The 16,679-nt window shown below is 44.6% G+C and overlaps 2 protein-coding genes across 2 annotated transcripts in view; one reads left to right on the top strand and one right to left on the bottom strand.

The window, feature by feature from the left end:
* The window catches only part of CDC73 (cell division cycle 73), a 476,174-nt gene that overhangs the window by 279,910 nt on the left and 179,585 nt on the right, over positions 1 to 16,679 (top strand). The window contains exon 11 of the mRNA XM_030205684.1: positions 10,104 to 10,161. Coding sequence (XP_030061544.1) covers positions 10,104 to 10,161 — 58 coding nt within the window. The remainder of the gene's footprint in view (positions 1 to 10,103; positions 10,162 to 16,679) is intronic.
* Positions 1 to 16,679, bottom strand: part of B3GALT2 (beta-1,3-galactosyltransferase 2) — a 73,842-nt gene that overhangs the window by 40,352 nt on the left and 16,811 nt on the right. The window lies entirely within an intron of this gene.

The raw sequence follows: 16,679 nt of genomic DNA on the forward strand, positions 1-16,679 counted from the left end.
GAACTACCCTCCCAGTTGAAGGAGGAGTTGGCCTGAGGACATGCAGGACCGATGCCTTGAATCAGCTATAAAGCGATCCTTTGAGATTTCAGGCCTATCCTTACGGGCGTCTGCATGCAGCTGTTACGCTGCCCGAGCCTGCCTTGCTTGGTTACAACAGGCAGTGGAACATCCTGGAGATGGAGCGGAGCCCCTTGCGGAGGTGGCACCGCGGATTGAGTCGGCCTTGTCTTTCTTGGCTGACGCCCTTTATGATCTGGTCACAGCTTCGGCTAAACAGATGGCGGTGGCGATGGCGGCTTGCTGCCTGTTGTGGCTATGGCATTGGGCGGCTGACGTGACCTCTAAGCAAAGGTTGGTGAAGTTGCCCTTTCGAGGCCTTCTCCTATTTGGTGAAGAGTTGGAGAACATTGTTAAAGGCCTGGGGGATGCTACACCCCAGCGCTTACACGAGGACTGGCTGCGGCCTTCCTCCAAGGGTCAGGCGGTTCCCTCCTCTTACAGACCTCGCTTCCGTGAAGCTCGAAGGTACAGACGGGGCGTTCTGCTGGGTTCACTTCTCGTGCTCGTTTTCAGCAGAGGAACTCCTTTCACTCGGACAAGCGTTCCGCAGCAGCTGGCTCAAGGCCTGGAGTTCAAGGGCGACTCTCAGTGATGGTGCGTCGGCCCTCTCCTCGCTCCCTGTTATAATTTACTTCTTCCCGCACTGTCCTCATTTGGGTTCCAGGGCTCCACTTTCTATCTCAGTCGATGGCACCCTCATCCTCCCCGTCTCATCTGCCTGCAACCTCTGAGTCATCTTCGACTCCTCCCTCACCTTCTCTGCCCATATCCAGCAGATAGCCAAGACCTGTTGCTTCTTTCTCTATAACATCGGCAAAATTCGCCCTTTCCTCTCTGAGCACACCACCCGAACTCTCGTCCACTTTCTCATTACCTCTCGCCTTGACTACTACAACCTACTCCTCACTGGCCTCCCACTTAGCCATCTATCCCCCCTTCAATCCGTTCAGAACTCTGCTGCACATCTTATCTTCTGCCTGGATCGATGTGCTCATATCACCCCTCTCCTCAAGTCACTTCACTGGCTTCCGATCAGGTACTGCATCCAGTTCAAGCTTCTCCTACTAACCTACAAATGCACTCAATCTGCAGCCCTTCATTACCTCTCTACCCTTAGCTCCCCTTACACTCCTACCCGAAACCTCCGCTCACAGGACAAATCCCTCCTCTCTGCACCCTTCTCCACCACCGCCAATTCCAGGCTCCGCCCTTTCTGCCTCGCCTCTCCCTATGCTTGGAATAAACTTCCTGAGCCCATACGCCAAGCCCCCTCCCTGCCCATCTTCAAATCCTTGCTCAAAGCCCACCTCTTCAAGGGTGCCTTCGGCACCTAACCATTATTCATCTATTCAGGAAATCTAGACTGCCCCAATTTGATTGTCTGCACATTTTGTCCATTAGATTGTAAGCTTCTTTGAGCAGGGACTGTCCTTCGTTAAATTGTACAGCGCTGCATAACCGTAGTAGCGCTTTAGAAATGTTAAGTAGTAGTAGTTATAGGAGGACGACTTTCCCTCTTTCACGAGGAGTGGGCCAAGATTTCCTCAGATCAGTGGGTCTTGGACATGATCAGAGATGGCTACAGCATGGAATTCAGTGCCCCGATAAGAGACGTGTTTGTGGAGTCCCGATGTGGTTTTGCAGCCAAACAGGTGGCGGTAGAGGAGACCTTACAAGGCTTGATTCACCTAGGGGCGGTGTGCCCGGTGCCTCCCGCCGTACTCTGCTCTGGCCGTTACTCCATTTACTTTGTGGTGCCGCGAAAAGGAGGGTCTTTTCGGCCAATCCTAGACTTAAAAGAAGTCAAGTCTCTGAGAGTGCAGCATTTTCACAGGGAAACCCTGCACTCCGTCTTTGTGCGGCGGTACAGCCAGGAGAGTTTCTCACGTCTCTGGACCTGAAAGAAGCACATACCGATTTGGCCCCCGCACCAGAGTTTTCTGCGTTTTGCAGTGATGAGAAAACATTTTCAGTTTCGGGCTTTGCCTTTTGGCCTCGCCACAGCTCCCCGAACCTTTTCAAAGGTAATGGTGGTAGTAGCTGCCTTTCTCAGGTGAGAGGGTATCCGGGTTCACCCGTACCTAAACGACTGGCTCATCAGAGCGGACTCGGCAGAAGAGAGTCATCATGTTACAGCCAGAGTGGTCTCAGTACTGCAATCTCTGGGCTGGGTTGTCAATTTAGCCAAAAGTCACCTCACCCCCTCTCAATCTCTAGAATATTTGGGGGTCCGGTTCGACACAGCCTCGGGGTATGTATACCTACCCAAGCAAAGGCAGTGCAAGCTTCAGAACCAGGTCTGTCTGCTCCTGAGGATGCCTCGCCCGCGAGCTTGGGACATAGTTCAGCTGTTGGGGTCTATGATGGCCACCTTAGAAGTGGTGCTATGGGCGAGAGCGCACCTGAGACCTCTGCAATGTTCTCTGCTTCAACGATGGTCTCCAATATTTCAGGATTATCAATGCAGACTAACATGGCTCCCTGCAGCCTGGCTCAGTATGGAGTAGTGGCTCTGACAGCATGCTGAGGCGAGGAATGCTGCTAGTGCTCCCCTGGTGGTAACAGATGCCAGCCTGAAGGGCTGAGGTGCACATTGCCAGGGAAGGCATGCCCAGGGTCTCTGGACACCAGAGGAGTCGGCGTGGTCCATCAATCGCTTGGAGTTGAAAGCGATATTTCAGGCGCTTCTGGCTTTTCAATTGACCCTGGCTGTCAGAGTTCTGTCGGACAACACGACAGCAGTGGCCTACATAAATCGACAATGCGGCACTCAGTGTCAAGCACTGGCCGCAGAGGCCGCTCAGATATGCCACTGGGCCAAGATACATCTGCAGTTTCTGTCAGCAGCTCACATTGCAGGTCAGAGCAACGTGCAAGCCGATTATCTAAGCAGGAATCAAATCGACCCAGTGGAGCGGGAACTTGCAGACAAAGTACTTCTGCAGATCTGTCCCAAATGGGGGACGCCAGTAGCGGATCTTATGGCCTCAAGCGCAAATGCCAAAGTCCCGTGCTTTTACAGCAGACGGAGAGATCCTCGCTCGGCGGGGTTGGATGCCTTGGCTCAACCCCGGCCTCTGGGCCTCCTGTATGTGTTCCCTCCGTGGCCCTTGATAGGGCGAGTTCTCCTGCGGATTCGGCTACATCAGGAGAGGTAGTTCTCATCGCCCCGGATTGGCCCAGGAGGCCATGGTATGCGGACCTCCGGCGGATGCTAGTAAAGGCTCCCTGGCCGTTGCCTCTGGTACCGAATCTGTTGTCACAGGGACCGGTAACCATGGAGGATGCCTGCCGCTTTGGTCTTACGGCATGGCTATTGAGAGGGCGCAATTGAGAGACGAGTTATTCCAGTAAAGTCATTTCCACTCTCCTACAGGCCCACAAGCGTTCCACTTCCATGGTTTATGCCAGGATTTGGCGCCAATTTGAGGCTTGGTGTGCTTCTAAAGCGATCACACCCATGCGGGCTTCTCTCTCGCCGATACTTGACTTTTCGCAGGATGGTTTACAAAAAGGCTTGGCCTATAATTCCCTGCGTGTTCAAGTGGCAGCCTTAGCATGTTTTCGAAGGAAGGTCGCTGGCCTCTCTCTGGCTGCTTGGCCTGATGTGGCACGGTTTCTCAGAGGGGTGCTTCGGCTCCGTCCTCCCGTGTGGGCTCCCTGTCCGGCCTGGAACCTGGGGTTAGTTTTAAAGACCCTTCAGTATTCACCCTTCGAGCCGCTTAGGTGAGCTTCGGAGAAGGATGTGATCTTAAAAACGGTCTTTTTGGTGGCCATTACATCGGCGAGACGGGTGTCTGAGCTCCAGGCACTGTCCTGTCGAGACCCATTTCTGCAATTCTCAGAGTCCAGAGTTATGGTACGTATGGTGCCTTCCTTCATGCCTAAGGTGGTTGCAGCGTTTCTACTAAACCAGCCTATTTTCCTGCCTTCCTTTTCCAAAGAGGAATTTACAGAATCATTTGGGCAGTTGCACCTTCTGGATGTGTGAAGGGCTCTGTTGCAATATCTGCGCATGTTAAATGCTTTCAGGACCTCTGACCATCTTTTTGTTCTATTGTCAGGGCCGCGCAGAGGGTCTCCAGCGTCTAAGGCCACTATAGCCCATTGGCTCAAGAAGCTATTTTTTTCAGCATATTTGCTGTCTGGCAGGCCTCCGCCTGAAGCCTTTAAGGCACATTCCACAAGAGCGATTTCCTCTTCCTGGGCTGAAACTGGAGCACTCTCTCTTCAAGAGATAGCAGTGCAGCGACATGGGCTTCTAAGCTCTCTTTTGCCTGACATTACAGGCTGGATGTGGCTGCCAGGAGAGACGCGCATTTTGGAGCACAAGTGCTGGCGCGTGGTGTGGCTTGTTCCCACCCTATCTAGGGATTGCTTTGATACATCCCACTCGTAATGGATTCATCTGCTTGATGACAAGGAAGGGAAAATTAGGTTCTTACCTTGGTAATTTTCTTTCCTTTAGTCATAGCAGATGAATCCATGAGCCCTTCCTCAGTGGTTCATTATGTGACTGTTAATTTTATGTTCAGTTTTTCCTGTAGATATGTTCCCTCATTGGGAGAAGTTGAAAAAGTCTTCAGGATTTCTGTTCGGTTACAGGAGGTTGAGTTCGTCCCTCCTTGGAATTGTTGCTCCTGTTCTGGGCGTTCATCCGCTGTGAGGAAAGTTCATGTTATGCTTTGCGGTGTAACACTGCTTTGGAAGCTTCAAATACTGAAGAGGCAGATGGAGCTAGCTGGCCATGAGGCACTATGGTTTTTCAGTGCTCTCTATCTCCCCCTGCTGGTTGATGGACACAACCCACTCGTAATGGATTCATCTGCTATGACTAAAGGAAAGAAAATTACCAAGCTAAGAACCTAATTTTCCCGTATTGGAATATCAGGCAGAGTGCTGATTTAGTTTAGGGACTTTTTCTCATAGGTCTTAGTTAAAATCAGGGTGAGCTTTCAGGTGGGTGGTTGCCCAGTTGTGGGGTGCCTCACGGCTCCCGACTGTCACCTCTTCTATTTAATATGTTGCTATCATCTGCTATCATTAGGATATTCACCGGAAAAGCTGGGTTAGGAAGCTTATATACAGGGGTGTGCTGGTAAATTTTTAACAGGCTCTTTCTCCGGACGTAGCCAGCTCTGCAGTTGGAAGGGCCAGGGGTGGGTGGGGGGGGGGGGGAGAGCAACACTTGCCTCTCTCTCCTCCCTCCCTTCGTGCGGGCACGCTAGGCATACCTTTGCTGGCAGCCAATAAATGGACTGCCACCACTCCCAACTTCTTGCTCTGAGCAGCATGCTGAAACTTCTCACACATGCTGGAGCAGTCCCAGCCTGCTGCTCAGAGCTGGAAACAAGGAGCGGGGAGCAGCAGCAGTTTATTTACTTGGCTGGCAGGGCTCAGCATCCCCCCCCAGCAAAGTAAAAGAGAATTCAGCAGGGGGCCCAAGCCCACATTTTGGGAGCCAGTTGTTAAAGTAGCCATGGAGGGCCCTACTTTAACAACCGGCTCCCAAAATTCTTAAAAACTTAACAACCGGCTCTTGCGAGCCTGTGAGAGCCTGCTCCAGCACACCACTGCTTATATATATGCTGATGACATTACAATACTGTTTCCAATTAGATCTAAACTAGTGTATAAACTTCCAGAAGTCACAATATACATGTCTTTTATTGGTGCTTGGATGGATAAGAATTTGCTGCAGCTTAATAAGGAAAAAAAATAAATTTCTGCTGATTGGGGAAGGATGTTGATGATTTCATACTTCACAGTGAATAATACAACATATACAGTAGAAAAATCAATTCAGATTTTGGGGGTCATTATTGACTAATTTATTTATTTGTAACATTTATACCTCGCACTTTCCCACTCATTAGCAGATTCAATGCAGCTTACATAGTAAATCAGGTTGACAAAGTAATACAGAATGGTTGCAGATGACCATGGTGGAACAAATAAATTATTTGTCAGAGTTGTTTTTGGGTAATTCAGAAATTAAGAAGAATTAGAAAATATATTAATCGCAAACGGTTTCAATTGGTAGTTGCCTCTAATTTTGAGTAAACTGGATTACTGTAATATACTATAATATTTGGGGGTAGCTAAGAGTCTTTTAAAATGTTTGCAAACTATACAAAATACTGCCATGCATTTGGTGTTCTCACTAAACATTTCTTCACATATTACTCCATTTTATGTAATGACCCATTGGCTCCCAGTTGAGGGATGAATTATGTTTAAATTAGGTAGTCTTTCAAAGTATTGTATGGAGAGCTATACCAGATTATATGATGATGTTAATATGCAGACCGGTATATGGGAGAATGCATTTTGTACATCATTTCTAATTTTGTAATATTTCCTAGTCCTAAAGGTGTCTGCTACTGGAAATTATTTCAGATAATTTTTATGTATGAAGCAGCAACATTTTGCTCACACCTTCCAAATGGGATTAAAGCTTTGACCTTTTTCATTAGCTTTAAGAAGGTGCTTAAAACTTATCTTTTTAGGAAACATGTTTTGAATACAGTGAATTAGTATAATTCTGTTGATAATTCAATGTATGTTCCTTGGTGTTTGGTCTAGTTCCTCTTATTGTTATCCGCTTTCAACTATATTTATTTATTTATTTGTTGCATTTGTATCCCACATTTTCCCCACCTATTTGCAGACTCAATGTGGCTTACAATAATGCATCATGGCAAGCGCTAATCAAGAGTAGATAAATAATTAGTTACATATAGAACAGTGTAACATAATGGATATAATCCACAAAAAAAAAAAAATTCAGAAAACCATCAATCTTTCGAGTACTTGGTGATGTGTTAGAATTCCTATTGTTGATTATTATGGTAGGTCTTGTTAAAAAAAAGTTTTTAGTGCTCTTCGAAAGTTGATATGGTCATGAATACTTTTCAGATGGTGTGGCAATGCATTCCACAGCTGAGTGCCAATGTAGGAAAAGCAGGATGCATTTGGTAATAGCGGGCTATAAACTCTGTAACTGCTTATCTGCCTACATTTTTCTCTGTTTCTGTGTTAAGAGGTTTCTTGAAAGCTCTGTCTTTCTGAACTTCGTACTGATATCAGGCTGTATCAGATCAGAACATCAGCCATCCTGGGTCAGACCAGTGGTCCATCTAGCCCAGTATCCTGCTTCCAACAGTGGCCAATTCAGGTCACAAGTGACTGACAGAATCCCATATAGTAGCAGGATTCATGCTACTGATCCCAGGGACAAGCAGTGGCTTTTCCCTTGTCAGTCTCAATAGCAGACTATGGGCGTTTCCTCAAGGAACCCAGATACGCTAACTGCCGTTACTCACTGCTGATACCACATCCTCTGGCAATGAGTTCCAGAGGTTAATTATTCATTGAGTGAGAAAATATTTATTCCTCTGTTGGTTTTAAAAGTAGTACCATGTAACTTGTGTCCCTTAATTTTTGTACTAAAGAGTACAAAAATTGATTTATCTTTACCAATTAATACATTGTTCTCAGTATTTGGTAGACCTCTTAAGCCTCTCCACATATGAGAAGTCACATACCCTTAATCATTTTGGTTGCTCTTCTTTGAACCTTTTCTAATTCTGATATATCTTTTTATTTATTTATTTAAAGCTACAGCAACCAGAATTGCACACAGTACTAAAGGTGTGGTCACACCATAGTGATAGAGGCATTCTAATATTCTTTGTTTTATTTTATTTTACAATTCCTAGCATTCTATTTTCTTTTTTGATAGCTGCCACTTGGCAGAAGATTTCGTATTGTCTATGATGACACCTAAATCTTTTTTTTTTTTTTTTGGTGCTGATTCCTAGAGTGGCGCATAGCATCAAATAACTAGGATTTTGATTATTCTTCCCAATGTAAATGTTTTGCACTTGTCCATATTAAATCTCATCTGCCATTTGGATGCCCAGTCTTCCAACTTCCTAAGGTCTTCCTGCAATTTTTCACAATCTGCATGTGTTTTAACAATTTAGAATAGTTTTGTTGTCTGCAAATTTAATCACCTCACTCATTCCCATTTCCAGATCATTAACAAATATGTTAAATAGTACCAGTCCCAGTACAGATCCCTGAGATACACCACTGTTCACCCTCCTCCACTGAGAGAATTGACCATTTAATCCTACCCTCTGATTTCTATCCATCAACCAGTTCCTAATTCAAAGCAAAATATTTTCTCCTATCCCATGGTTTTTAAATTTTCTCAGAAGTTTCTCATGAGAGACTTTGTCAAATGCTTTCTAAAAATCTAGATACACTACATCAACTGGCTCATAGTTATCTGTTCGCAAATGCAAAAGTTAAGCAAATTGGTAAGGCAAGATTTTATTCGTTGTAATAGTTTCTACTATTTTGCCTGGCATTGGCATCAGGCTTATCAGTCTAATTTCCTGGATCATCCCCAGATCCCTTTTTAAAAATAGGTGTTTCACTGGCTACCCTCCAATCTTTTGGTACTAGGGATGATTAGAGGTTACAGATCACTAACAGTAGATCTGCAGTTTCATATTTGAGTTCTTCAGTACCTTGGAGTGTATACCATTTGGCTGAATACATCTTCCTGGTTCACTGAGATTTCTTTCAGTTCTTCTGCATCGTCACCCTTGAAAACTCTCTGGTACAGGTAGATCTCACATATCATTTTCTGTAAAGACCAAGGCAAACCATTCAGCCTGTCTGCTATGGCCCTGTCCTCCCTGAGTGCCCCTGTTACTCCTTGATGATCTAAAGGTCCCACAGATTCCCTCACAGGCTTTCTGCTTCTGATGTACCTGAAAAAGTTATTACTATGAGTTTTTGCCTCCGAGGCAAGTTTCTCTTCATATTCTCTTTTGACCACCCTCTTGCCAGTGCATATGTTGCATTTTGTTTTCTTCATTTGGATCATTTTTCTATGTTCTGAAAGATGTTCTTTTGGCTCTAATAGCCTCTTTCACTTCTCCCTTTAACAGTGCTGGCTGTCGTTTGCTCTTCTTTCAACCTTTATTAATACGTGGAATACATCTGTTCTGGGCTTCCAAAATGGTATTTTTAAACAATGTCCATGCCTGATTTAAATTTTAACCTTTGGGCTGAGCCTTTCAGCTTTTTTTTTTTATTTTTTATTTTTTTTTACTGATTTTTCTCATTTTATGAATTACCCTTTCAAAAATTAAATGTTGCTACAGTAGATTTCCTTAGTGTTGTCAGTCATTTAAGACTAGTATCCTGCTGTTTTGGGGAAAATACCTGTTATGGGCAAGCAGTGTCATTTTTATTGTGCCCACTGTTTTGTAATTTGATATGTAGGCAAAGTTCTGCTTAAACATTTCATAATTTCAGGTACAAAATAATTTATATCTAAATGCAAATGTGTGGCTGTATTAATGTTGATTTTATATGTACTACTACTACTTAACATTTCTAAAGCGCTACTAGGGTTACGCAGCGCTGTACAATTTAACATGGAAGGACAGTCCCTGCTCAATACAGCACTGTACGTGAGTCAGCTACAACTGAAACTCTAATATGACCTGTTATTAATGAAGTGTCTTTCTGTATGCCGGGTTAATTTTCAAAAGTTATCCTAATTTAAGTTTTGGATCACAATTCTATATCTCAAACTAGATTTTAAAGACAGGAATAAAACAAAATTGAAGTTTTCCAGATATACCCAGATCTGCGTAGGATTTTAAGGATTGCCATCTGGTAATCTCACACATCACTCTATCCCTGGGTGCAAAATTCTGGTTTCAGTGTGCATTAATTGAACTTAGGTTACAAATTGAACACACACACACGATTCAGAATTGGAATTTGTTCCATTACCTTTACTAGAATCCCTAGAGCTCCTTCCCAAGTTATTCCATAATGTATTAAAAATAATACTAAGGCTATCAAATGTATGGGATTTCCAGATATAGTATTTCCTGAAAAAGCTTTTATTAGCAATTTTTCCTAGCCAAAGAATTATTATCAGAGATATGTGCAGAAGATTATCACTGTAGAAACTTTTTTCTTCTCTAAAATTATCATTCTTTTAATAGGAAGGAGCGTCTGCCAGAAAGACTCAGACTCCAGTGGCACAACCTGTTCCAAGGCCAGGTAAATCTTTACCAACTGTTATGATTTTTCACAATTGTGGAAGAAAACATAGATAGGAGTAACAGATGAAGACATGAGCTTTTTTTTGGCAGAAATATATTTGGACACATAGAGGGGCATTTTCGATGTAACGTCTTAAGATGGACTTTGTACATATTGTGCTAAATGTCCCAAATCCGAATAGGAAATATAGCTATTTTCAGAACAGCAGAATGTGTATCATTTTTTCCCCCTGAAACTGGCCACATGCTAGGTGGTTTTGTGCTCTGTTTATCTTTTTGGTCCATTTTCGAAAGAGAAGACATCCAAGAGTAAAACGCACAAAATCACCATTGGGATCTAGGAGGAGCCAGCAATCTTAGTAGACTGGCAACACAGACATCCCAAGAGAACAATGGGGCACTGCTGTGTACTTCATATAAAAACTCCCAGGTACATATCTCACCATTACCCCCCTTACCTTGTTTGCTGAGCCCTCCAAAACCCACCACCCCCAACTACAGCACTGCAGTAGCCCTTATGGGGCACCTATATGCGGGTACAGTTGGGTTTGTGTCGGTTCTGGAAGGCTCACACTTTCCACAACAAGTATGACAGGTAGAGAGATAGTAGTAGTAGAGAGATGAGCCTGGGTCCTCTTCTCTACAGTGCACTGCACTGACCACTACAATACTCCAGGGACCTGTTTGCTGCTCTAATAGAACTGGCTATAACATCTGAAGCTGTCAGAGGCTGGTATGTACTATTTGTATTCACATCTTTGTGTTAGGAACGCCCTAAGCTTGCCCTAATTTCTCCCCCAACATGTCCCCTTGTGATTTGGATACACTGCAGGCGACATGCATAGTAACATAGTAACATAGTAGATGACGGCAGAAAAAGACCTGCACGGTCCATCCAGTCTGCCCAAGAAGATAAATTCATATGTGCTACTTTTTTATTTGTACTATCCTCTTCAGGGCACAGACCGTGTAAGTCTGGCCAGCCCTATCCCCGCCTCCCACCACCAGCTCTGGCACAGACTGTATAAGTCTGCCCAGCACTATCCTCGCCTCCCAACTACCAGTCCCGCCTCCCACTACCAGCGCTGGCACAGACCTTATAAGTCTGCCCAGCACTCTCCCTGCCTCCCACCACCGGCTCTGGCACAGACCGTATAAGTCTGCCCAGCATTATCCCCGCCGCCCAACCATCAGCCCCGGCACAGACCATATAAGTCTGCCCAGCACTAGGCCTGCCTCCCAACCACCAGCTCTGCCACCCATTCTAGGCTAAGCTCCTGAGGATCCCTTCCTTCTGCACAGGATTCCTTTATGTTTATCCCATGCATGTTTGAATTCCGTTACCGTTTTCATCTCCACCACCTCCCGCGGGAGGGCATTCCAAGCATCCACCACCCTCTCCATGAAAAAATATTTCCTGACATTCTTCTTGAGTCTGCACCCCTTCAATCTCATTTCATATCCTCTAGTTCTACCGCCTTTCCATCTCCAGAAAAGGTTCGTTTGCGGATTAATACCTTTCAAATATTTGAACGTCTGTATCATATCACCCCTGTTCCTCCTTTCCTCCAGGGTATACATGTTCAGGTCCGCAAGTCTCTCCTCATACGTCTTGTAACGCAAATCCCATACCATCCTCGTAGCTTTTCTTTGCACCGCTTCAATTCTTTTTACATCCTTAGCAAGATAAACAAAATAGGTCTCTCAAATACCAATTTAGACATTTTGAGAAGAAATTTGTCCAAATGTTTTCTCTTCTGAAAATGAGCCCCATAGAACTCTATTTCTGTCAGAGTTCCTTGCTATTTTTTTTTTTTTTTTGTAAGTAACAGATGAGCTGCCCTTTTCATTTTTCTTGTAAGATGCTTTGTAAGGTGGGGTTGCAAGCTTTTAATAAAAGATTGGCATGAAGTATAATTAACTGTCATAGAAACATAGTAAAATGAAGGCAGATAAAGACCATATGGTCTATTCAGTCTGCCCATTCATGTCGCCTGCTATCCCTGTCTCTCCCTTACGGGACAGCCTCTTTGTGGGTCAGTGAGTGGATTTTTCCCATATATTAGTAGGATGACACAGTAGAACCTTAAGGATGCATCAGTTACTTTGGGTGGAGAATTTTACTTTTTTTTTTTTTTTTGAAGAGATGTTATTTAGTTGGTGGTGTAGATAATATGCTGAAATTTTATGCTCAGTGTGCGGTGACAGCCAAAAAGAGGATGCTAGGAATTTTTAGGAAAGAGATGGTGAATAAGACCGAAAATACTAATAATGCCTTTGTATCGCTCCATGGTGCGACCACACCTTGGGTATTGTGTTCAGTTCTGATCTCCACATCTCAAAAAAGATATAGCAGAATTAGAAAAGGTTCAAAGAAGAGCGACCAAAATGATAAAGGGGATGGAACTCTTCTCATATGAGGAAAGGCTAAAGAGATTAAGGCTCTTCAGCTTGGAAAGGATACGGATGAGGGGAGATATGATTGACATCTACAAACTCCTGAGTGGTGTAGAACGAGTGGCAGTAAATCGATTTTTTTTTTTTTTTTACTCTTTCCAAAAGTACAAAGATTAGGAGACAATTGAGGAAGTTACATGGAAATACTTTTAAAACAAATAGGAGGAAATATTTTTTCACTCAACAAATAGTTAAGATCTGAAACTCTTTGCCAGAGGATGTGGTAACAGCGGTATCTGGGATTAAAAAAGGTTTAGACAAGTTCCTAGAGGAAAAGTCCATAGTTTGCTATTGAGACAGAATGGGGAGGCAGCTGCTTGCCACAGGATTGATAGTATGGAATGTTGCTAATTGGATTTCTGCCAGATACTTGTGACCTGGCTTGGCCACTGTTTGGAAACGTGATACTGGGCTAGATGGACCATTGGTCTGACCCAGTATGGCTATTCTTATGTTCTTTATATTTTCTGTAAGACTTGGCTGCTAAAATATCTTGATGGAAATGGTGCTGTGCAAATTGGTGATGGTTAGGTGTTGATCTAATTGTGGGGTTTCTTTGTGCAATTAATTTAGCTCTTTGGTGCCTTTTCCTTATTTTTTTCTTTGTGATTTCCATTTTGTTTGTAATTTCTCACTCAGAGGATAGGTTGTAACTTGGTTATAATGTATTTCATTTTCTTCGGTGTTGCAGCACCCTCACTCAAAGCATGGCATCAGTGTCAGTAGGTTAAAACAGGCAGAGACCCAGAGTGAGTCAGAGTACACCTGGGATTCTGTCTGAGCCAGATGTATTCTCTGAAAAAGTTCAGCTGGCTTATCAGACCCATTTCCTACACATGAGAGAAGTCCCCACCTAAGGGACTCATAAATTCTTTTTTTTTTTTTTTTGGGGGGGGGGGGGGGGGATGGCTGAAGTCCCTCTGGTTTTAATTTATGGGAGGTCCAGTAGTACATATACATAGTAACGGTATCCAAGTATTACAGTAACATTTCAGTAACACATACTGAAAGCACAAACATGAGAACTTATTAGGATTGCAATTGTATAATCTGAAAAACTGATGTTAAAACTGCCAGAACTGGGAAGAGGAAGTGACGTCACGGGGACAAATGGCTGCCTAGATTTCTAGCTCCCACACTTCCCTACCTTAACGCATTATAATTAGCGATACTGGAGGCTTATTTTTAGCGAAAATCCCATTCGGCGACAATCCAGACACTCTGCTGCCTAACATGAGCAGAATATCGGCGACGTAGCAGCGGGGAAGCGAGTGTGCACCAAAGCGACAAAACGCGAGGAGCCTTTCGCGCCACGCTTCTCCCGTGATGTCTGACTCCGATTCGGCCGCCTCACATGCGGCATCGCGCCAGTCCGCCTCAAAGAAGAGCTCGTCAGCAGATCTGGCGAAGTGTTTGGAGGCGATCCACGATGAAATAAAAGCAACGTGGGTTGAAATACTGGAGCATGTTGACGCTCTCAGTTTAGACTTGAAAGAACTGGCGGGTAGAGTGGAAACTCTGGAGGAGAGGATGGAGGATCAGGAAGAGCAACATGGAGTGTTGAACTCGCATGTCTCACAGATGCAGGAGCAAGCAGAGGACTTTCAATACAATCTAGATGACCTCGAGAACAGAGGCAGAAGGCACAATTTGCGGTTCCGCGGAATTCCTGAAAATGGAGGCATGGAAGATGTTCCGGTGCTGGTGAGGAACCTGTGCGAAAAAATCATGGGGGAGGCCTGGGACCCTGCTGCAGCAGCTATTGATAGAGCACATAGAGTGCAGGGTCAGCGAGTGGAAAACAGACCCAGAGACATTCTTGTTCGTTTCTCCTCCTGTGTGTTTAAAGAAATGCTGTGGCAGAAGGCACGTAAGCTTCCAGACCTGGAATACAATGAAGCACGGGTCTCTGTGTTTCAAGATCTTTCTGTGTTTACATTAGCACAGAGGCGCGTCATGAGACCGGTGATCGAGGTTCTGAAGAAAAAATTGCTTATAGATGGGCTTTCCCATTTGCCATCTGTTTTGAATTAAAGGGGCAACAGTGTCGGAAGCGGAAAGTGGCTGAAGCATGGAAGTGCCTGTACGAGGCTGGCCTGACCACATCAGAGATGTTGCCTACAGAATTGGCTTCGACAACCAAGGCGCGCCTTCAGAAGTGGAAGAGAGTACCACAGAAAACGAAGACACCGAGAACTCAGACCTGAAGGCCTACCGAGGACTCTGGTGCTATGATTATGACTGTATCTATTGCAAAGATAGGTGCTGGCTTGAAAAATGAGTGGGGGAGATTGAGAGAAGTTTAATGTTCTGTGGGAAGGTTAAAGTTGGGGATAGGATATACATTTGCTTTAACATAAGGGGTGGGGATGTGTTTGAAGTGTGGGGGAGGGACAGGGTAGTGTGTTTGCCTCTTGAGTTGCTTTCTTCTAACTTCCCATGCAATGCTGGAAGGTATTGCCTGGTGGGTGGATATGGAGGGGGAGGGAGGGATTGGGAGGGAGAGGGGGGGAATTAGGGAAAAATATGCACCTTTCTTTCATAAGCTGGTTAGATCAGAGGAGGGCTAATGGTGGGCTATAAGTTTTTCACTTATAATATAAAGGGACTAAACTCTCCTTATAAAAGACTTGGACTATTGCGTGAACTATGTTTGGTACAACCACAGGTGGTTTTTGTGCAAGAAACTCATTTCTTAAAAAAGCACGAGAGGTTATTGTCCTCTAAACAATACCCACAGGTGGTCTGTGCTTCGGATATATCCGGGGCTAAAAAAAGAGGGGTGGCTATTATGTTTCATAAAGATGTTCAGGTGCAGATTGTGCATACAAGAAGGGACAGGGAGGGAAGATTTCTTTTTCTGCATGTTAAGATGGAGCAGGAGGAGTACACATTGGTCAATGTATATGCGCCAAATGAGAGGCAGGAACATTTTTTCCTGCGGCTCCAAAGGGAACTCCAGGCCTTCGCCAGAGGTAAGGTGCTGGTGGCGGGGGATTTTAATGCCACTATGCAACCCAGGCTTGATAAGTCAGCTCTTCCCTCCCAGACGGACTGTAGAATATCTCAGGCTCTGGCCAACTTTGTAGAAGGGATGGGACTGTATGATGTGTGGAGAATGGGACACCCTAGAGGGAGGGACTACACTTTTTATTCCCAGGTACATCTCACCTACTCTAGACTAGACTATATTTTTCTTGATAAAACTCTGTCTGAAGGGGGGGAAGAGTCTACAATAGGAAACATTACTATATCAGATCATGCCCCAGTCTGGACTGTCATTCCTTCTTTGCGGGAGGAGGTGAGAGACAAAAGGTGGACTTTTAACAACTGTTTGCTGCGGGATCCGGAAACAGTGGCTAGTTTTATCCCAGTCCTGAAAGAATATTTTGATATCAATATGGACTCAGGCCCGACACTGGGTATGGTGTGGGATGCATTTAAGGCAGTCTCAAGAGGGCACTTTATTAAATGTGCGAGTCGGAAAGCCCGAGGTAATAGAGTACGCCTGGCTCAATGCATGGAAAGGCTGGGGGTCTTGGAAGATAGATATAGGGCTTCTGGCTCTGTAGCTGTCTATCGCAAGCTACAAGCGGTGAGATTGGAAATCGCAGGGTTGTATGAGGAGAGTTTGAAATTTGTGAATGAGAGAATGAAACAGGTTTACTATGCTTGTACTAATAAGCCTGGAAGAATGTTGGCTACTAAACTAAGACAAATGAGAGCAAATAGACACATCATGAGAGTAAAGGATGCCAAGGGAGACATGATGCACAAATCCGTTCAAATTAGGGAACGATTTGCCCAATATTACGAGAACCTCTATAGGGAGGATGCTACTGTACAGACTGGGGGAATAGATGACTATTTGGTGGCCAGGGGATTGCCGGTCCTTTCTGAATCGCAAAAAAGGGAGCTTGATGAACCGGTGCAGGTGGAGGAGGTTATTAGGGTTGTAAGAGCCTTGTCCACGGGGAAGGTGCCAGGGTTAGATGGCTTCACAAATGAGTTCTTTAAGTTATATGTGGGTGAGCTGGCACCTTACCTGACAATGATAAT

The sequence above is a fragment of the Microcaecilia unicolor genome, chromosome 6 (assembly GCF_901765095.1).
Source record: "Microcaecilia unicolor chromosome 6, aMicUni1.1, whole genome shotgun sequence".
Classification (NCBI taxonomy): Eukaryota; Metazoa; Chordata; class Amphibia; order Gymnophiona; family Siphonopidae; genus Microcaecilia; species Microcaecilia unicolor.